The 23,898-nt window shown below is 37.0% G+C and overlaps 1 protein-coding gene across 1 annotated transcript; it reads right to left on the bottom strand.

Moving 5' to 3' along the window:
* Nucleotides 1–7,293: 7,293 nt before the first annotated feature.
* LOC107630227 (Protein phosphatase 2C family protein) lies at nucleotides 7,294–12,935 on the bottom strand. Its single transcript, XM_016333311.3, has 5 exons — nucleotides 12,427–12,935; nucleotides 10,970–11,215; nucleotides 10,345–10,621; nucleotides 9,073–9,227; nucleotides 7,294–7,709 (listed from the first exon to the last, which is right to left on the bottom strand). Exons 1-5 carry the CDS (start codon nucleotides 12,457–12,459, stop codon nucleotides 7,572–7,574), a joined length of 849 nt encoding a protein of 282 aa, XP_016188797.1. The 5' UTR covers nucleotides 12,460–12,935; the 3' UTR covers nucleotides 7,294–7,571.
* Nucleotides 12,936–23,898: the final 10,963 nt, after the last annotated feature.

Genomic DNA, 23,898 nt, shown 5'->3' with positions numbered 1-23,898 from the left:
TGCTCAATTGAGTGGTTTTTATCAACTCTTTACCCACTTATTCATACTATTTGCATGGTTTTACTTTTTCCTTCCGGATATTGTGCTATGATTGAAAACATGCTTCTTTGGGCTTTAAATTTGCTATGTTTAATCCTCTCTTATTATCATTCGATGCCGTGATATGTGCGTTAAGTGATTTCAGGGATTACATGGCAGGAATGGCTTAGAGGATGGAAAGGAAGCATACAAAGTGGAAGGAATACAAGAAGTTGAAGAAATTGCTAAGCTGTCCAGCCTGACCTCTTCGCACTCAAACGGTCATAGCTTGAGCTACAAAGGTCCAAATGATGCGGTTCTAGTTGCGTTGGAAAGCTAACGTCTGGGGATTTGAAATGATATATAATTTAACATAGTGGCCGTACAGCTAGGCGACGCGCACGTGTAATTCACGCGGACGCATCGCAGTGACGAAAAACCAGCGTGGCAGATTTCGCAACCAACAATTTTTGGGCTATTTCTGACCTAGTTTTTGGCCCAGAAAACACATATTAAAGGCTATAAAGTGGGAGAATCCATTTATTCATAAAACAACAATTCATACAACTTTCATAATTCACAAATTTAGGTTTTTAGATGTAGCTTTTAGAGAGCTCTCTCCTCTCTCTTAGGATTTAGGATTTCTATTATGATTAGGCTACTTCTCTTCATTCTAGGTTCAATGTTCCTTTAATTTATTTTCTACTTTTATTTATCCTATTACTTTAATTGTTATTTATCTTTTCAATTTGGCTTATAAATCTTTCCATGTTAGATTTGAATATTCTATTTAATGCAACTTGAGATATTTCAGATTTATGATTGTTTTATTCTATTTATAATGCTTTCAATTTAATTTAGATTTTTCTCCTTTTGGCTTTGGTTAAGTAATTGGTAACACTTGAGTTATCAGACTCGGCAGTTGATTGAGAATTGGGATTGCTGATTGATTTGGATCGCTCTAAAGCTAGTCTTTCCACAGGAGTTGACTAGGACTTGAGGATCAAATTAATTAGTCCACTTGACTTTCCTTTATTTAGTAAGGGTTAACTAAGTGGGAGCAAAATCCAATTCTCATCACACCTTATAAGGATAACTAGGATATGATTTCCAGTTCTCATACCTTGCCAAGAGATTTTCTAATTATTAATTTATTTTTCTTGTCATTTAAATTACTTGTTCCTTATTTTAAAAACCCAAAACAAAATATAATTTTTCCATAACCAATAATAAATCATACTTCCCTGCAATTCCTTGAGAGACGACCCGAGGTTTGAATACTTCGATTATAAATTTTATTGGATTTGCTTAAGTGACAACCAAAATTTTTGTACGAAAGAATTCTCTATTGGTTTAGAAACTATACTAGCAACGTAATTATTTTTATAAAATTCTTTACCGGCAGCAATTTCGATCGTCAAATACCACTCATCTTTTATATATATATATATCAAGGAGGTGATGGGCGCCGGGTACCAACATCAATCTATATACATAATATCTACATATATCATCACATAAAATATATAAAATAGTATATGTATCATATATATATACATGACATAACTTAGTATATATATATCATGTAATATATAGTATATATAATATCTAAAAGTAAAACGGAGTTTTTGAAACATAATAAGAAAGAAATATAATTTATTAAAGTTATAAAGGTAAAGTGCAATAAAATAAAATATGGAGGAATTAAGATAATTAATTAAAATATTGATAAATTAAGATATAAATAATTAAAGCTTATGATTAAGTTATAAGTAATTAAAATTCTAAGATTAGGTGTAATATATAAGAGTAATATTTAAAAGTTAAAAGATGTAAAAAAAAGTTAAGTAAAAGGTGATATAAGCAACGTAAAAGTTTAAGGATATAATGTTATTTATAGTAAAAGATGTAGAAAGATAATTCAGTAGCCGAAACTTTAGGAATCTTTTCATAAAACATTTAGGAAAGGTTCGAGAAGAGAGTTATGTGTGATTATAAAAATGAAAAAGATTAAGTATGACAAATGAAAACATAAGTACGAGAAAAAAAAGAGAATTGAGATTGATAAAGTGAATGATTAAGCCTAAAGGATAAGTAAAACGGAATCTGTAAGTCGGAGGTCGCTTACAGAAATCAATGAATGTTGTTTCGGCCTTCGGATTGAATATAAGGACAGGGACGCACGTGGATTGGAGTTACTTTTCCAAACATACTTGGCCTGACAAGCTGTTCCTATAAGGCGTGGTCACTTACAGAGGTATGACGTGAATACTTAGCCCAAGGATTGTTCTTGTAAGAGAGTTGCTTACATAGGTATGCCAACGTGCTTATTAATTTGGTTTTGCTTTGGAAAAGCCTTACCCAAACCGGCTATTGGATTACGTCGGGAGCAGGTAGAAACCGACACATAAGCTCATGAACTATACTAGAAACAGACATACACCATATTTGTTTGCCGCATATTTTTCTATTATACTTTCTGTATATGTGTGTGTTTGTTTTACACTTCTTGCATTTCCTATTTGTTTACTATTATTCTGTGTTTCATGTTATTTGTTATTCTTGTATCTTATGATCAAGCACTATCGACTAGTAATAATACGGAAATAATGAATTTAATTAAATAACAACTCCGACCTTACTAAGAACTCCCAAGTTCTTACCCATTCTCACCCCCTTATATGGAGACGAGACTAATGTTCTATGAGCTTGACCCTCCGTTTATCTAGGAGGACCCGACATTTGGAAGCTACAATGTTTTGGATGCGGAGCCTCGTGTTCATTTGTACGTACTACGCGATAGACCCTTCACACACTTAATAGATAGCCCTGATTTTGACTTGAATTAGCCATATGATTTTCCTCTTTCTTGGTTACATCCTGACGGCCACAGTCATCTGTTTCCTAGTTCACCGATTCATACTCAGCCTCTACATCAGGTGGCACCTGAGCTTGACACAGGTGAAGGATACCTTCCAAATCCACCTCCGGATGTTGTCATACCTCCGAAACCTCTGCCATCACCATCACCAGCCGAGTAGCTATAGGCACAGTTCAGCCCACTAGGTAAAGCCTTAGCTCCTGCATATGCCAATGGACCTGTATTAGGTGATGGGAGTAGCAGTTCATCTGGTAGAGTGTCTATTCCATAGGAATCAGAGGAAGAAGATCCAGAGGAGGAGTTACCACCGTCTAGGAGTGATGCATCTGTGGGTGGATCGCACGGAGGTGTATCAAATGGCGATATTTGAGTTCAGTTTAGGGAACGCCAGCTGGTATTCTTTTTGCGGCATCCCTGCTTAGTACTTTTCAGTTTAGTTTCTCTTTTTATTGGTATACAGAGAAAGTAGGAAGGTTTAGAAGTTCTAGGCTAGCCTGGGCACCAATTAGGTGGCTTTTTGTATGGGCCAGAGCCTGGGAATGTCATATGTTCATATATGTATATGTTTATCTTATAAGGTGTATACTGACAGGGTCTTTGAACGATATATTGATGTATGAAGATATGTGAATATTTCTTTTCGTATTTATGTTTGTGATGTTATTTACTTCTATACGCTCATGATGATAAACCGTTCAACGTTTTTTAAGAAAAATTTACCTGTAAAATGGCAACAAATCAGACTTATATAATAAATATTAGTTAATGGGTAGTAGGGTAAGTCAATAGCGCCTAGTTTCTGCTATGATTATGATATACTAGGAGTTGGGTCGTTACAAGTTGGTATCAGAGCAGTTCGTCCTTAGTAGAGCCCGGGAAACGGACTGTCATGCTTCATTGCATACTCTGTTGTGTGTCTCATGCTGATAGGATATCTCTATGATATGTGTTGGATCATTGTCCTTGTGTATTCATTTTGGAAATGTTCATGCGTAACTTGAAGTGTTAAGACTGATCACCTTAATTTTGATTGTTTGGTGTGAACAGGACCATGATGAGTTCACGAGGATGAGGCACTCGGGGAAGACCTCCCAATAATACTCCGGTGAGAAATGAATGGATTGAGGAAGCTTTTATCGCCACGATCAACACCATGGCTGAGGCTATGCGTGAAATGGTAGCTATGACTACAGCGCAATTGACTGTTTAAGAGAGAGAAATGATAACAATAACGATAACGGCGACCCAGATAGGCTACACAACAATCGGCCTCTGACCGTAGCTGCTTTTCTAAAAGTAAACCTGCCAAAGTTTAAAGATACGATAGTTGCTACTGAGATTGACAACTGGTTTCGTGGTATTGAGAGATCCATGCAGGCTCAGCATGTTCTGGAAGGACAGTATGTGGAATTTGCATCCTACATGCTAAAAGGGGATGCGTAGCATTAGTGGCAAAGTATGGAGCACCTATTGCAACAGGAGAATGATGAGATTCCGTGGGCTGTCTTTTAGGAGGAGTTATATAGAAGTACTTTCCTAGGGCTACTTGTGATGCGAAAGAGATGGAGTTAATGTAGTTAAGATAGGGAAGTATGTCAATTGTTGAGTACACCATAAAGTTTGAGGATTTGTGTCATTTTTCCGAGATCTGTCAAGCGAGTCCAGCAGATTTTAAGGAGTGGAAGTGTTTGAAGTTCGAAAGAGAACTTTGAGAGGATTTGATGAACTTAGTGGTTCCGCTGGAGATACGAAACCTTGCAAAATTGATTAACAAGAGTCAATTGGTGGAAAATTATGCGAAAAAGGTAGCGGCGGGACTGATGAATTGTCAAGGGTATTCACAGAGGAATATGTACCGATATGCAGTGACACAGAGAAGGAATTTTAAGTCGCCTATAGCACCTCTGCGCAAGAATCAACAAGCTGGGAATGCTCCTATCTGTCCTACCAGTGGAAATTCTAGTAGACCAAGGCAAGATATTGGCAAGCAACCCTAGCAGGCACAGATGAGTTCAGCATATAGGCAGTATGGAAGGGACCACGGTAATAGGCCTTGCCCATTCGGGTCGAATGTTTGTTACTCTTGTGGTGAGCCGGGACATATGGCTAGGAATTGCCCAAAGTTTGCTCCAGACACAGCTAGACCCCAACAGCAAGGGAGAGTGTTCGCTCTGGCTGCGGAAGATGCCACACACTCTGACTCCCTGATCCAAGGTTAGTGCTATGTCAAGACTCGACTTATAACTATACTGTATGATTTGGGTGCATCGCATTCTTTTATTTCTATAACTGTTACTCATGAGTTGGGATTAGATTTCTTTGAGTTGGGATACGATTTAATTGTTCATACACTCACCTCCCAAAATGCTCTAACTAATCTAGTGTGTCGTGTCCTTTATTATTAAAGGTAGAATTTTCATACATGATTTAAGTTGTTTACCTTTTCATGGATTAGGCATTATCTTAGGATTGGATTTATCAAAATATCATGTCTTTCTTAATTGTTTCGAAAGAACTGTTATTATTCTATTTGAGGGCGTGCATGTTGGACCAATTGTATCCCGTGTTTTTTATCTAAGTTTTGTGAGAGTTACCCCTAGAGGGAGAGATTGTGAGGGTTACATCCTATTAGCAGCTAGCCCAAACGGTAATGAACCAAGCTTAGAACGAATCCGAGTAGTGAGAGTTTCCTGACATTTTTTTGAAAGACATTCCTGAGTTCCCTCCTCTGCAAGAGATAGAATTTAACATTGATTTGGTACCAAGAGCTGGATCAATTTCTATAACACCTTACCAGATGTCACCATTGGAGTTAGTAGAATTGAAAAAGCAGTTGGACGAGTCGTTGGAAAAGAAGTTAATTTGTCTGAGTGCATCACCGGGGAGAACACCGGTATTGCTTGTAAATAGAGCGCCGGTCTTTGTATGATCTCATATGCCCTTTGGTGTAATTGTATATTGAAAGAATTACAGAATTTCTAATTATTTTTCTCATTATGCAGGCCTACTGACAAAAAGGCATAGTGGCGGCTGAATAGGATGTCAAACCTAATTCTATTTCTTTAGACATTTGATAAAACATAATACCACACAACCACTATTTTTGTCAAATTTTAAAGTGCCACAACAACGTGTCAAAATTTTATAGTTAAACTAACGGAACAATAGGAGTTAGGAGTGTTCAAATTCAAACCGATCCAAATTAAACTGTTCATCCAATTTAATTCAAACTGAAAACCGATTAAAATCACACTAATTCGGATTTGATTGGATTCTATTTTTTGCAAACCGCTTAATTGGATCGGATTTTGGATCTACTTTTCATAACGGATCCAATCCAAATCTAAACCGCACAATGTGCTATAATATTATTATATTTATAATTATACTTATAACATGTTCAATTTGTTATACATTTTTCTATTATTCATGTATTATTATTATTTAATAAATATTTTATGTTCAAAATGTTATTTATTTATTTATTTTAACTAACCTATAATTTTATTTCTATTGTTATGTTATCGTTGGCTTTTTAAGATATTGTTAAAGACTTGTCATGTCATTGTTGATTACTTAAAATTTGATGTTGAGACTTGTTATATGTATTTAATTTTTTTAATTTACAAAACCGTAAATTCAATCCAATTCAAACCGCTTGAAATTGGATCAGATCATATTGGATTTTTTTTTTTAAAGTCATCCAATCCAAACCACACCGCAAGTAAAATTAGTGTTCGGATGGATGAATTTTTTACTCAAAACCGATCTAAACCGCACCGCGAACACCCCTTAGGAATCATCTTATATTATACTTAATGGATGAGGAATTTTCTTAAGAGTGTCCAAGTGTCAAGACTCAAGATAGAATTAGACATTAAGTGGTTTTTCCCACCATTTTGGATCCCTTTATATGGCCAGTGTTGTTCATGTCATTTGGTGATGATGTGGATGGATAAAACTAAGATTATAGATTGTTGCGTTTTTCTTTGTCAAATTGTTGATAAATTGCAAAAATCTCCTTCTCCTGTAAGATAACAGGTAGATCAAATCATATTGAATTGGCCAAAATACCGTTTACTTCGTTAAAATTCAGAAAGTAAAAGATATGTTTTTTGCCTAATGTAAAGAATTTCATGTCAGAAGACATGTTAAAGGATAAAGAAGTAATATTTAAACCACTTTATAAATATACCATCCTCTTATATTATAAAAAAATTATCTTCAGTAACTTTCTATCACACTTTTATTACACTTTTAGTATAAAAAGTAAAAAATATAAAATAAAAATATATTTAAATATAGTGTATATAACATTTCTGAAAAAGATCACACAACAATAGATCAGATGATCTTATTGGCTTAGATGGTTGTACCAAACGGAGAAGGGGAGGTAGTCAAATAGTTATTTGCAAGAGTTTTGGATTTTGATCACAAGCACAATCCAAAACTAATGATTTACAGTTTTACACAATGTTACATCAAACAATATGTCTATTCCAATTGGTTTAGATAAATACGTTTCGAACGAAAGCAGGTAAATAAAGTCGCACACTGAATTCCTTAGAGGCTACTAATTGATACAATGCCTTATCAATATACTAAATTATTGTTATATATTTTACATTTCCAGAGTTTGTACATTAATAAAATACACAAATGAGTTCTGCGATCACTGAAATCTCACAACAACACAAGAGATATCATCTGAGCTTTTCCTGTTAACTGCTGCTTCAGTAAGGTGTTTTGCTGCAGACCGAGCATCTTTTATGTCTTTGATAGCATCAACTGCTTCTTGATTTGACATTACCTAAAATCAAATCGAATAAATGTGTCATTAGTAAATTAATGTTCGTGTGTATTGAGTGTATCCACCATTAGTATATCTGCGTCTAAGATAGAGGGCAGCTCTTTATCCCTCAACTATCTGCACTTTCCACACACACATTTAGAGAGTAAAGTACCGAAACTGACCATGAAAGATTATGACATTGACAAATCTAACTATGAAAGAATTAAAACCACCTTGTACTCATAAAAAATGGATTCCGATTAACAAAATTACCCAAACCCTAAAACACTATTCAAAATTTCTAAATTACCCCTCCTAACATAATTTAATCATTTCAAACTCAAATCCTACTCCACCCCTAATCTCTAACTCTTCGTCACCACTACTGTTCAACATTCACTGGTTATGCTCTTCCCTTAATGTGCTTTCATTCACCCATTATTGAATTAGCATTGCACCGCTACTCAAGTTTTTTCACCAAAAAAGGAAGGAGAAAAAAAAGGGCTCCGTTTCTTACACAATGAAGAATCAATCTTCCTTTTCGTTTTCCCTTTGTTTGAGGGTTCATTAATTGGACTAAAAAACTGCAGCAATGCTTCTTTCCTGGAACTGGACACCTTCTTAACACATCTCAGAGCTTTTTGTTTCTCAAAATCCAACACTTGTGTATTTAATGACCTTTTACATCTGCTACAATTCTCTTACCTCAATTAAACGGTACTCTTCTTGGTTTGGAGGAAGATTAGAATTTGGGGATAAATAGAATAGGTTAAAAAGGGTATTTTGGGAATTTGAATATTTTTTAGGATTCAGCTAGCTTTGTCAACCAAAGTCCGTCTTTTATGGATGCAAGTTAATTTTAGTTCTTTTATTGCCAGATTTGCCAGCGTCATAATCTTTCATAGTCAGTTTTGGTACTTTACTCCACTTTAAATTTTTTGTTTTATCTTTTTTTTGGTGACAAATTTTTTGTTTTATCTAGTAAAATTTAAAAGTTCCCAATTTTATTTCATACAGTTAGTTTGTTCTAATAATTGCAGATGTATTAAATCGTCAAGTTTTAACATGTCAAATTAGCACTTAACCAAACAAACTGATGACAGGAACTAAATTAAACAATTTTCAAATTTTAATAGACTAACAACAAAAAAAATTAATGGTAAAAAAAGCTTTTCTTTTAATAGGAAAACAACATAAATGCAGCATAAATGTTTGATATATCTTACAAAATGGAACTATGTAATGATCAACATAAATGCGGGATCAATGAGAAAATGCACATTTAGACAAAATTCGATAGTCAATTTGCACCTCATTTTGTGTGTGCGTGTTTAAAAAGGAATTAATCGGCAGAAAAATCGTATGGTATATGTAATCTGACCTTCCATAAACCATCACTGGCTAATATGATAAACTCTGCACCATCACCTATGAGCTCCACTGTCACATATGGATCAGAGCTCAAGTGTTTCTTCAGGCTTTTGTCACCGAATGCCCTCGACACTGCCAATTGCCCATCAACCCGTGGAACATCCCCTGAATTCATCACAAAAAAAGGTTGTATCTTCTGGAACGAAATTTATCATGTTCTAAGTGAAAAACTTAAAGTCAATATCAATAAAAAATCAGACTAAATACTTAAAAATATGTGCTTACTCAGCTACAAGTTCTGAAGTTTCTTCCCTTTTTTTTGATTAACCAGAGTTGAAGTATTTTTTGTGTCAAATTTTCAAAAAAGTAATTTATTAACACTTTATGTAACTTAAATAAAAAACTGAAATATGAATTTAATTAGAGGCTACATTGTTTAGCTTTTCTGAAAAAGCTGAAAATTGATATCTTTTATTATTTTTTAAGAAAAATTTATTTTGAGAAATTCATTCAGAATGTGACAACTGAAAACTATTGTTTCTCCCCAGTAAAAAAAATTAGAGAAAAGGACAAATTAGTCCCTGACCTTTTAACCCGAGGACATTTTCGTCCCTGAGCATTGGAAAATACATTTAAATCCCTAACGTTCCTAAAAATCAGACCGATCAGTCCCTTCGTCCGTGAGCCACCGTCAGACCGGACGGAAAATGCTGACCTGGCTCCCCCTATGCTTACCTGGCTCAACGGCGTTCCAGCGTGGCACGTTAGTGGGATGGAGGATTTGAAAACAGGACACATAAGTCCTTGTCACTCAAAGTCAGCCAAACTCCACTGGCCCACAACCACCTCAAGTCGTACAAGGAACAAGTGCATCAGCTACCCAGGGGACATTGTGGTACGACGTCGTTTTGAGTGACAGGGACTTATGTGTCCTGTTTTCAAATCCTCCATCCCACTAACGTGCCACGCTGGAACGCCGTTGAGCCAGGTAAGCATAGGGGGAGCCAGGTCAGCATTTTCCGTCCGGTCTGATGGTGGCTCACGGACGAAGGGACTGATCGGTCTGATTTTTAGGAACGTCAGGGATTTAAATGTATTTTCCAATGCTCAGGGACGAAAATGTCCTCGGGTTAAAAGGTTAGGGATTAATTTGTCCTTTTCTCAAAAAATTACTTTTTGCGAGGAAAAACAACAAACGCACCCCAAATTTTTTTAACTGCAACACTTGGAACTCAGATCAAGGAAAACCTGAAGTAGTAGATTAAATTTTTAACTGTCATACCTGGGAAGTTAGAAACGAAACCACCTCTGTTCTTGATGTCCTCCCATTCTGTGTTTGGTTCATGATCCACAGATAGTTGTTTGGCCTTGCCATTCACCGATAAGACAGCCCGAGAGTCCCCAATGTTAGCCACTATTAGCTTCTGACAATTAATCAATATTGCTGTAACAGCAGTTGAACCCCCTCTGCCCAATTCACCTGATTTCTCCAAAATAGTAGAATCAGTTACACTATAGGCTCTCTTCACAGCATTAGCAGCGTCTGTCCAGAAGTCAGGCTACACGAAACAAAAAAAGGGGGATGAGTTGACCAGAAAGAGGTTATATGTTATTTTGGGTATGTAGCACTTCTGTTCAATTAAACAAAACAAAAGGAGGAAGAAAATGAAGATAGACAATGTCGAAGTCCTAGAAGCAAATTATCAATAGCTTTTTTATTATTTTGTTTTGACAAGAGTATGAATTAAATTCTCATCAGGCATAGTAATCAAATTCAATTAACTTGTGCTGGCATTGCTAAATTTTAAATTTAATTCAGGTTCCACAGATATGCAAATATGCCTGAAAATTTGAATGCAGTTTATGATTAGCAGAAAGTAGAATATGGATCAGGCAATGAGATTTACCTCATTTATGATGTTATCGAACAAATGAGACCGCAAGTAATCAGGTACACTGTGACCAGAGTGGCCATCAAATATTGCAAACAAACCCAACTCATTATTTTCGACTTGCTTAAATTGAGCAACAAGATAGTCTTCCATAGCATGATCTGATCTTCCCTTTACCAAATGGAAGCCATGAGTTATGTTCTTAGACATCTTGCTCTTTCCTTTCCCTGAATCAGGATCTGATGACCCCAACACTTTTTCCTGCAATAATAAACAAAGTAGGAGAAATCTTATGAACTCGTCTACTCCATAAACATAAACTTCCCTAAATAAAGTATAGCTACAGGCATCAAGCTTTCAAGGAATTCAAAAATAAAGAAGAAAATCTACTTGGATTTTATTACAGGAATCACATAAATGCTAAACAGATTGAGCTTCTCATTAATGACAACACAAGTGAAGTACAAACTACTACAATAAACTTACAACCAACAGAAACTAACTCCTCCTAATCACCTAGCAGAGATGCATAATTAATTCAACTAACTTACCTAACTCTCATTAACAGAATCTATCACTCGTCATACTGGAATGGATTTTCATATAAAACCTTGTTTTGCAAGGAACAACGATTGCAGTTGTAATCCATTATTATAACCTTATTTTGCTATCAGTCAAATTTTACTTCTTGGCGTTACATACTGATCATAAATTTCGTTTTAATTTGTCGTCAAAAGTGCATCATAGAGCTGGCGCATTGGATATCAATGGCAATCCAATCTTTCAAAAGGGATATAATGGACTTTTTGTCCATTTGTTCTCTGCCTCTAATGTGAACAAGCGATACAGGTCAAGAAACTGGATGTTGAACCCGTGATTCATTCACAATCCGAGGTTAGCAATGAAGGACGATGTGCATTTAATTCTGAACGTTGTTGGCCACACAAAAGGATTGATACCAGTAACTTACTAATTAATCAATCAATTTTATCACTGTCCATATATCATTGTTCATACCGGCAATGTGTTCTGTTTCAACTAGAAAGCAACTTTCGCGAAAAAAATGGAACAAAAATAGTAGTAAATAATAATAAAAAGATAAAATCAATCTCCCCTAAAACAAAAAGAAATAGCAACATATCTACTTTCCCATAGATCTGAGGTACTAGTCAATGTAGAAAGAACAGGTAAACACATAAGCATTAGACGGCAATCGCAACAGCAACAAAAGAAAAGAAAAGAAAAGAAAAAGAAAGTGTTAGGCCTAAAGAAATTAAGCAATACGTGTTAGCCAAACATAAATTTAAGCAATACCTAATAACGTAAAGTCCATAGAACATGACTGAAAAAGGATCAACATGAGAACAAAAAGAAAAAGAAGTAAAATAAAAACCTACGTAAATAAATAAATTAGTAAATCATGTTGTAAACAAAGTAAAGAAAAACAAGGGATAGGTTAATGAAGTGAGTACCTTCATCTTGTGGAGGATTTCTCTGCCAGTCATGGCTGAGTGCCTTGAGTTGAGGGTTTATATAAGGGCTATGTGGACGTGGATATGATCACGCAAAAATTAATTATTATTGTTGTTATTATTTATGTGACAGGGGAGAAGAGGTGGAAGAAAGGGAAAGAGAGAGAGAGGGGGAAGTGAACAAGGGTTAGAGAGAAGAAGGAAGAACGAAGAATAGTAGCGAGACGGGTGTGAGGGGTAAGATGATGAGGATCATTGGCGCGTTGACACGACTTTTTTGCTGCTAACTTCCCAACGCTATCATCGCTTACAACGCGATCTTTACTCAGACGCGTTCGCGCCACCAATTATCGTTGCTCTTTACTTCTCTCACGTGTCCCCACTATTGTCTACTTTTTCAGGTTTTCTGGATTTAGGAGAATCAACATTTCGGCATCAAAAGACTGTAAAGTGTAAAGACCAAAATTTTCACGATTTGATTTTGAGTAAACATCAAAATTGATTATTACAGAATTTTAAATAGGATATTTTCGTTTTGATAGATTTTTATTACCTTAAAAATGGACAGAAATGCTAAACGGTAAAGGTTTTCTTTTTTTGTTGTGATATAGATGTGTATGGGCAACTCAAGTTTTTAATAGTGCAATATTCATGTTATCAAGAGCAATTATATTAAATAAAAGTTGAAAATAAAGACTCCAAATAGGAGCATAATCTGAGATAATATACACAATAATAACAATATTTTTTTTATACATTTGTTAATATTTTTCTCTTTTTTTAGTTATTACATATATTAAATAAATATATAAATTATTTTAATTATATTGAGATAATTATATTAGTATATATTAATATTAGAGTCTTTTATTTACATTTTTATTTTATATTTATTATCTCTTCTTTATTTATTTATTTTACAACACGTTATCAGCACAAGACTCTGATCAAAAGTTAGGAAGACTTAAAAAATGGCAAGGATATATAATAAAAATATTTGTCTTGCAGTGCAAGTTCGCATACCATTCTCAAAAGCATAGTTATCAAAATCGAACCGGTAATCGACCCAGTGAAACTATTAGATTACTGGATTAGTGGTTTAACCGATCGGTTAGTGGTCGAACCGTTCGACCCGATAATAATTAAATAGATATTTAAAACTATAATACAATATTTATTGAAAAATAAAAATTAGTGTTTAATATTAAATATTATTTAAATTTAAATAAATTATATATAAATTTTATTAGCTCGTTGCTTTAATATAATATATATAATTATATAAATTATTAGTTTTTAAATTAATAGGTCTAATTTGAAAAAAATTAAAAAAAAGTTACATATAGATAGAATTAAAAATAAAAATAATTTGTTTATAAAAAATAAAAAACAATCAAAATTTTAAAAGAGAAATAAACATACATAAGTTGAATTATTTGAGTAAACATATGAGGTTAAAGTTATTCTAATAAACTAATGTAAGGTTGCAAGTTTGGAGTATTAATCATATCGTTGAGTTAAGAAATTAACTAACATAATTGATGATGACAAACATTAGATTATTGGGCTGATTACCCAATTAGTTGTTAATCTTTTTGGTTGAGTGATGCAGGCCAAAATCAATACACAACAGCAGTCCAAATTGGATGAAAATAAAAACAAGGCTGGTGGGCTACAAATAAATAGAAGCCCAAAGAAAAACAAAGCAAGGAATCAACAGGCCAAGCAAATCAAACCCGATCCAAGCCCGATTGCTTTTCTCATTCAAACCCTTCCAATTTGACTTTACCAAAAGCAACGTACACTTTTTTCTTATTCAGTCAGAACTCAGAAAGAGAAAGAGAAAGCTTAGTCCCTAAGTTGTTCACCAAAGCAGCAAGAAAGAGAAGATTAAGCAAAAGGTTGAAGTCTAATCACCCACATCAAACTGTATCAAGAAGTTAGAAGCTAAAAGGTGATTTCATTTCCTTATACATGCACCATAACTTCTTCCCTTCATCTTCAACGTTCTGCCTATCCATTCTGGGTTACATGGGAAAGATGATCTCTGCTCTTCACTGCTGTGCATCTACGGTCATAAGTGTGTCTTGGGGACCAAGTTGTTTTTCAATGGCCAAGATCTGGGTTTACCATTGAAGATATCTGTTTCTGCTGTCCTGTGGCTTTCGGTCAACAAGAGAAGGTCAGAACAAAAGTTTCTATTTTGAGGATTAATGGAAAAAAGTGAGACGGTGGGTTGGTGAAGCACAAAGCTCGAGAGTTGACCTAGGAGAGAGCAACTCAGCAACATGCAAGGAGATACAAAAGAAGTTGGTTCACCATTCAGAAGCCAAGGAGAGATAACCAGTGTTCTTGAGGTATATGTTCTAAGAAGAGCTCTCTGAAAAAGTTCATCTACTTGGACAATGCTTCCTAGTCAAAGGAGCATTCCACCAGAATGAAGAACTGAATCAGAGGCTAGCAAATCTGGTTTATCACATAACAAAAAGGCTGTTGAAGAGTCAATCTCCTTCATATTTTGCAGATTGTAATTTACTTTTCAATGTTTATCTTTCTGTAATTTATTGAGGAAAAAGGCTGAATGAGAGAGTCATTAAAAGAGCCTAAGAGAGAAAAAGACCGAGAGATACACATGAGTAAAAAGCCTAGAGTTATTTCAGATTTCTTTAGGTTAAGTCTGTGTCTTGTATCTTATACCTGTGAAGTATCCCTTTCTTAGTTGGGTGAGCACTAAGAGTGAATAGTTAGGTATTAGCATAACCATGTCAAATTAGGTTAGAACTTGAGTGTGAAAGAATTGTGTCAATCCTGTAAAATTGGTGTATGTAATACTTTAACTATAGTGAAAATTCCACCACTGTTGTGGTGGAGACTGGACGTAGGTTGCATTGCACAAAAGCAACCGAACCAGGATACATGATGGTGTCAGCTTCTCTCTTCCCTGCTCTGTTCTGTTTTCTGATATTCATGAGACAAAATGAAATTGTCTCATAAATTTTTTGCTGCTGAGTTCAAACAGATTCAGATTGCAAGTTTGTTTTAAAAGGGTTATTTCAGTAACTAAAAGAATGTCATAGATTCAACCCCCTTCTCTAAGCCTTCTACAACATTCAATTGGTATCTAGAGCCAAGGTCTCAAGAATCAAGCTTCACCGCTTGGAGCAAAGATCCAATGACGAACAACTTGGGCACAACCACAGTTGCCTATACTCTAACTGAAGGCCAGTCAAACATCAGGCCACCCTTCTTCAATGGGGAGAACTCTTCCTACTGGAAATAGAGGATGAGGATCTTCATTCAATCCATTGACTACAACATATGGAAGATTGTTGTGAGCGGTCCCAAGATTCCAACAAAAACAAGTGCTTATGGAGTGGTGACTCCAAAAGAAGAAGCTGAATGGAATGAGGATGACAAGAAGAAGATGAAGCTGAATGCTAAAGCCATCGACCTTCTTCACTGTGCTATCAGCTTTGAAGAGTACCGAAAGGTGTCTAATGCAAGACAGCCAAAGAAATCTGGGAAAAACTCCAGGTTACACACGAAGGCACTAAACAAGTCAAAGAAACGAGGATTGATATGCTGCAAAAAGAGTACAAGATGTTTAATATGAAGGATGGAGAAAGCATTGATGAAGTGTTTGAGAGATTCTCAATCATAATCAACAACCTTGATGCTATGGGTACAAACTACTCAAAACAAACCCTTCATTATAATTGCTGTGTACGTTGATGATTTAAATATCGTTGGAACCCCTAAAGATATTCTAACAATTATAAAAGCTCTAAAAGAAGAGTGAGATGAAAGATCTTGAAAAGACTAAATTTTGTCTCGGCCTGCAGATCGAGCATAGAAAAAATGAGATCTTTATTCATTAAACAGCATACACAGAAAAGATCTTGGAGAGAATTTATATGGATAAGTCACATCCATTAAGTACCCCAATGATCGTAAGGTCTTTGGATGTGGAAAATGATCAATTCTGCCCTAAAGAAGAAAATGAAGATATCCGTGGTCCTGAAGTAATATATCTCAGTGCCATGGGGCACTAATGTATCTTGCTAATGATATACAACCCGATATATCATTTGTTGTGAATTTACTAGTAAAGTATAGTTCCTCTCCAACCAGAAGATATTGGAATGGAATCAAACAAATCTTTCGATATCTTCATGGAACGATTGATATGGGATTGTTTTATCCATATGGATCCAAGTCACAACTAGTTGGCTATATGCAGATGTAGGATACTTGTCTGATCCACACAAAGGAAGATCTCAAATAGGATATATCTATTCACATATGGTGGTACAGCTCTATCATGGAGGTCCACAAAATAGACAATTGCAGCAACATCCTCGAATCATGCTGAAATACCTTTACCATGCTGAGAACCCCCGGTTCTCATTCCATACCTATATTGTTATTTTCAGATGCAGGTCGAGAGGCACCTCACTAGGTGTCTGGAGTTTCCAGTGCAAGCAGAGTTTGGCTTTTGGGATTGTTGTATTTTGTGCTTATATTTTGTACATAGACTCTCCTTTGTATATACTTTATGTTTGTCCCTCTTAGAGGTGGCGTGGAGAAACAGGATTGTCAACTTTCTCTGTTTTGGGATATTTTAGGTTGTATATGTATTTATATATGTATTCTCCGACCGGCCTTGGTTTCGTAGGTTGAGTCAAAAGCTCGATACTCTATATTTTTGGATACTCTGCTCTTTATATGTGTGTGTGTGTGTGTGTGTGTGTGTGTGTGTGTGTGTCTATATATATATATATATATATATATATATATATATATATATATATATATACTTGGTATGCGAAATTGCTACTCAGGTTGTGAATTGTTGTTCGAAATTGATTCCCTGGCAATGGCACCAAAAACGGATGCACAGGACCATGGTCCAAACATATCTTCACAACTTCGCATAACTAACCAGCAAGTGCACTGGGTCGTCCAAGTAATACCTTACGTGAGTAAGGGTCGAATCCCACGGAGATTGTCGGTATGAAGCAAGCTATGGTCATCTTGTAAATCTCAGTCAGGCGGATATAAAACAGTAATGGGTTTTCGAAAATAAATAATAGAATAGGGATAGAGGTACTTATGTCAATCATTGGTAGGAATTTCAGATAAGCGAATGGAGATGCTTTTCGTTCCTCTGAACATCTGCTTTCCTGCTATCTTCATCCAGTCAGTCTTACTCCTTTCCATGGCTGGCTTTATGTGATACATCACCACTGTCAATGGCTACTTTCGGTCATCTCTCGGGAAAATGATCCAATGCCCTGTTACGGCACGGCTAATCGTCTGGAGGCATCACCCTTGTCAATGGCTTCATCTTATCCTCTCAGTGAAAATGGTCAACGCACCCTGTCACGGCACGGCTATTCATCTGTCGGTTCTCGATCATGCTGGAATAGGATTTACTATCCTTTTGCGTCTGTCACTACGCCCAGCAATCGCGAGTTTGGAGCTCGTCACAGTCATTCAATCATTGAATCCTACTCGAAATACCACAGACAAGGTTTAGACCTTCCGGATTCTCTTGAATGCCGCCATCATTCTAGCTTACACCACAAAGATTCCGATTAAGAGATCTAAGAGATACTCATTCAGTCTAAAGTAGAACGGAAGTGGTTGTCAGGCACGCGTTCATAGGGAATGATGATTGTCACGTTCATCACATTCAGATTGAAGTACGAATGAATATCTTAGAAGCAAAACAAGATGAATTAAATAGAAGACAGTAGTACTTTGCATTAATCTTTGAGAAACAGCAGAGCTCCACACCTTAATCTATGGAGTGTAGAAACTCTACCGTTAAAAATACATAAGTGAAAGTCCAGGCATGGCCGAGAGGCCAGCCCTCAAACGTGATCTAAGATAGCATACAACTGATCAAAGATGATCAAAGGATCAAAAGATAATCCAAAGATGTCTAATATAATAGTAAAAGGTCCTATTTATAATAAACTAGCTACTAGGGTTTACAGAAGTAAGTAATTGATGCATAAATCCACTTCCGGGGCCCACTTGGTGTGTGCTTGGGCTGAGCTTGAGTGTTGCACGTGTAGAGGTCCTTCTTGGAGTTGAACGCCAGCTTTTGTGCCAGTTTGGGTGTTCAACTCTGGTTTTGGCTCCTTTTCTGGCGCTGGACGCCAGATTTGGGCAGAAAGCTGGCGTTGAACGCCAGTTTACGTCATCTATTCTTGGCCAAAGTATGGACTATTATATATTGATGGAAAGCCCTGGATGTCTACTTTCCAACGAAATTGGAAGCGCGCCATTTTGAGTTCTGTAGCTCCAGAAAATCCACTTTGAGTGCAGGGAGGTCAGAATCCAATAGCATCAGCAGTCCTTCTTCAACCTCTGAATCTGATTTCTGCTCAAGTCCCTCAATTTCAGCCAGAAAATACCTGAAATCACAGAAAAATACACAAACTCATAGTAAATTTCAGAAATGTGAATTTAACATAAAAACTAATGAAAACATCCCTAAAAGTAACTAGATCCTACTAAAAACATACTAAAAACAATGCCAAAAAGCGTATAAATTATCCGCTCATCACAACACCAAACTTAAATTGTTGCTTGTCTCCAAGCAACTGAAAATCAAATAGGATAAAAAGAAGAGAATATACTATAAATTCCAAACTATCAATGAAACATAGCTTCAATCATATGAGCGGGAGTTATAGCTTTTTGCCTCTTGAATAGTTTTGGCATCTCACTTTATCCATTGAGGTTCAGAATGATTGGCATCTATAGGAACTCAGAGTTCAGATAGTGTTATTGACTCTCCTAGTTCAGTATGATGATTCTTGAACACAACTATTTTATGAGTCTTGGTCGTGGCCCTAAGCACTTTGTTTTCCAGTATTACCACCGGATACATAAATGCCACAGACACATAATTGGGTGAACCTTTTCAGATTGTGACTCAGCTTTGCTAAAGTCCCCAATTAGAGGTGTCCAGGGTTCTTAAGCACACTCTTTTTTTGCTTTGGACCTTGACTTTAACCGCTCAGTCTTAAGTTTTCACTTGACACCTACACGCCACAAGCACATGGTTAGGGACAGCTTGGTTTAGCCGCTTAGACCAGGATTTTATTCCTTTAGGCCCTCCTATCCACTGATGCTCAAAGCCTTGGGATCCTTTTTATTTGCCCTTGCCTTTTGGTTTTAAGGGTTATTGGCTTTTTGCTCTTGCCTCTTGGTTTTAAGAGCTTTTGGCTTTTTCTGCTTGCTTTTTCTTTCTATTTTTTTTTCGCCTTTTTTTTCCTGCAAGCTTTGTTCTTTGCTGCTTTTTCTTGCTTCAAGAATTATTTTTATGATTTTTCAGATTATCAAATAACATGTCTCCTAGTCATCATTCTTTCAAGAGCCAACATATTTAACATTCTTAAACAATAACTTCAAAAGACATATGCACTGTTCAAGCATACATTCAGAAAACAAGAAGCATTGTCACCACATCAATATAATTAAACTAAGTTCAAGGATAAATTCGAAACTCATGTACTTCTTGTTCTTTTGAATTAAAACATTTTTCATTTAAGAGAGGTGATGGATTCATAGGACATTCATAACTTTAAGACAAAGTTACTAACTACTAATGATCATGTAATGAAGACACAAACATAGATAAGCACTTAACATAGAAAATGAAAAACAGAGAAAGTAAGAACAAGGAATGAATCCACCTTAGTGATGGTGGCGTTTCCTTCTTGAGGAACCAATGATGTCCTTAAGCTCTTCTATGTCTCTTCCTTGTCTTTGTTGCTCCTCCCTCATTGCTTTTTGATCTTCTCTTATTTCATGAAGCATGATGGAGTGCTCTTGATGTTCCACCCTTAGTTGTCCCATATTGGAACTCAATTCTCCTAGGGAGGTGTTGATTTGCTCCCAATAGTTTTGTGGAGGAAAGTGCATTTGAGGCATCTCCGGGATCTCATGGTGATGAGCTTCATACGCCTCTTGAGCTCCATGAATGGGCTCTCTTGCTTGCTCCATCTTTTTCTTAGTGATGGGCTTGTCCTCTTTAATTAGGATATCTTCCTCTATGTCAATCCCAGCTGAATTGCATAGGTGGCAAATGAGGTGAGGAAAGGCTAACCTTGCCATAGTGGAGGACTTGTCAGCCACCTTGTAGAGTTCTTGAGGTATAATCTCATGAACTTCCACCTCTTCTCCAATCATGATGCTATGGATCATGATGGCCCGATCTATAGTAACTTCAGACCGGTTGCTAGTGGGAATGATTGAGCATTGAATGAACTCCAACCATCCTCTAGCTACAGGCTTGAGGTCTAATCTTCTTAGTTGAACCGGCTTGCCTTTGGAGTCAATCTTCCATTGAGCTCCTTCTACACATATGTCCACAAGAACTTGGTCCAACCTTTGATTAAAGTTGACCCTTCTAGTGTAGGGGCGTTCATCTCCTTGCATCATGGGCAAGTTAAACGCCAACCTCACATTCTCCGGGCTAAAATCTAAGTATTTCCCCCGAACCATTGTAACATAGTTCTTTGGATTCGGGTTCTTACTTTGATCATGGTTCTTGGTAATCCATGCATTGGCATAGAACTCTTGAACCATTAGGATGCCGACTTGTTGGATGGGATTTGTTAGAACTTTCCAACCTCTTCTTTGAATTTCATGTTGGATCTCCGGATACTCATTTCTTTTGAGTTTAAAAGGGACCTCAGGGATCACCTTCTTCTTGGCCACAACATCATAGAAGTGGTCTTGATGGGCTTTGGAGATGAACCTTTCCATCTCCCATGACTCGGATGTGGAAGCTTTTGTCTTCCCTTTCCCCTTTCTCGAGGATTCTCCGGTCTTAGGTGCCATCAATGGTAATGGAAAAACAAAAAGCTTATGCTTTTACCACACCAAACTTAGAATTTTGCTCGCCTTCGAGCAATAAAAGAAAGAATAGATGAAGAAGAAGAAGAAATAGAGGAGAGGGAGAGTGGGAAGTGTTTCGGCCAAGAAGGGTGTAGAGGGGTGTGTTGTGTGAATTTGATGAAGAATGGAGGGCTTTATATAGGGAAGGGAGGGGGGAAAGGTTTCGGCCATATGGGTGGGTTTGGGTGGGAAATTGGTTTTGAATTTTGAAGGTAGGTGGAGTTTATGAGGTAGGTTTATGGGGAAGAGTGGATGGATGTGAGTGGTGAAGAGGTGATGGGGAAGAGAGATTGAGGTGATTGGTGAAGGGTTTTTGGGGAAGAGTGTTTATGGGGTTGTGTGAAAGAGAGTGGTGAGAAGAAGTGAGTGGAGGTAGGTGGGGATCCTGTGGGGTCCACAGATCTTGAGGTGATCATGTGGGGTCCACAGATCCTGAGATGATCTTGTGGGATCCACAGATCCTGAGATGATCCTGTGGGGTCCACAGATCCTGGGGTGTCAAGGATTTGCATCCCTGCACCAATTAGGCATGTAAAATGCCTTTGCACACAACTCTGGGCGTTCAGCGCCAGGTTGGTGCCCATTTTGGGCGTTCAACGCCCATTTGTTGCCATTTCTGGCATTGAACGCCAGAACCATGCTTGTTCTGGGCGTTCAGCGCCAGAACCATGCTCTGTTCTGGCGTTGAACGCCAGGCAGATGCTCCTCCAGGGTGTGATTTTTCTTCTGCTATTTTTGATTCCGTTTTCAATTTTTATATTTATTTTGTGACTCCTCATGATCATGAACCTATAAAGACATATAACTAAGAAAAATATAGTTAGATAAATAAAAATTGGGTTGCCTCCCAACAAGCGCTTCTTTAATGTCAATAGCTTGACAGTGGGCTCTCATGGAGCCTCACAGATGTTCAGAGCATTGTTGAGACTCTCCAACACCAAACTTAGAGTTAGGATATGGGAGTTCAACACCAAACTTAGAGCTTGACTGTGGGGGCTTTGGTTGACTCTGCTTTGAGAGAAGCTTTTCATGCTTCCTCTCCATGGTTGCAGAGGGAGATCCTTGAGTTTTAAACACAAGGGAATCCTCATTCCATTGAAGGACTAGTTCACCTCTGTCAACATCAATCACAACTCTTGCTATGGCCAGGAAAGGTCTTCCTAGGATGATGGATTCATCCTCTTCCTTTCCAGTATCCAAGACTATGAAATCAGCAGGGATGTAAAGGCCTTCAACCTTTACTAACACGTCCTCTACTTGTCCATAAGCCTGTTTTCTTGAACTGTCTGCCATCTCTAATGAGATTTTAGCAGCTTGCACCCCATAGATTCCCAGTTTCTCTATTACAGAGAGGGGCATGAGGTTTATTCCTGAACCAAGGTCACACAGAGCCTTAAAGATCATGGTGCCTATGGTACAGGGTATTATGAACTTTCCAGGATCCTGTCTCTTCTGAGGCAATGTCAGTTGATCCAGATCACTTAGTTCATTGATGAACAAGGGAGGTTCAACTTCCCAAGTATCAATGCCAAATAATTTGGCTTTCAGCTTCATGATTGCACCAAGAAACTTGGCAGTTTGCTCTTTAGTAACATCCTCATTCTCTTCAGAAGAAGAATACTCATCAGAGCTCATGAAGGGCATAAGGAGGTTCAATGGAATCTCTATGGTCTCTAGATGAGCCTCAGAGTCCTTTGGTTCCTCAGAGGGAAGCTCCTTATTGATCACTGGACGTCCCAGGGGGTCTTCCTCCTTGGGATTCACGTCCTCCTCTCTTTCTTTGGGTTTGGCCATGGTGCTTATGTCAATGGCCATGCACTCTCCTTTTGGATTCTCTTCTGTATTGCTTGGGAGAGTACTAGGAGGGATTTCAGTGATCCTTTTACTCAGCTGGTCCACTTGTGCTTCCAGATTTCTAATGGAAGATCTTGTTTCATTCATGAAACTTACAGTGGCCTTAGATAGATCAGAGACTAAGTTTGTTAAATTAGAAGTATTTTGCTCAGAGTTCTCTGTCTGTTGCTGAGTGGATGATGGAAAAGGTTTATTATTGTTAAACCTGTTTCTTCCACCATTATTAAAGCCTTGTTGAGGCTTTTGATCCTTCCATGAGAAATTTGGATAATTTCTCCATGATGAGTTATAGGTGTTTCCATAAGGTTTACCTAAGTAATTCACCTCTGCTATTGCAGGGTTCTTAGGATCATAAGCTTCTTCTTCATAAGAAGCCTCTTGAGTACTGTTGGATGCAGCTTGCATTCCATTCAGACTCTGAGAAATCATATTGACTTGCTGAGTCAATATTTTATTCTGAGCCAATATGGCATTCAGAGTATCAACTTCAAGAACTCCCTTCTTCATAGGCGTCCCATTACTCACAGGATTCCTTTCAGAAGTGTACATGAACTGGTTATTAGCAACCATGTCAATGAGTTCTTGAGCTTCTGCAGGCGTTTTCTTTAGGTGAATGGATCCACCTGCAGAAGTGTCCAGTGACATCTTTGATAGCTCAGATAAACCATCATAGAATATATCCAGGATGGTCCATTCTGA

The sequence above is a fragment of the Arachis ipaensis genome, chromosome B3, assembly GCF_059453495.1.
Source record: "Arachis ipaensis isolate K30076 ecotype BB chromosome B3, ASM5945349v1, whole genome shotgun sequence".
Lineage (NCBI taxonomy): Eukaryota > Viridiplantae > Streptophyta > Magnoliopsida > Fabales > Fabaceae > Arachis > Arachis ipaensis.
The sequence above is the reverse complement of the archived record's forward strand: the minus strand, read 5'-3'. Positions and strand labels throughout refer to the sequence as shown.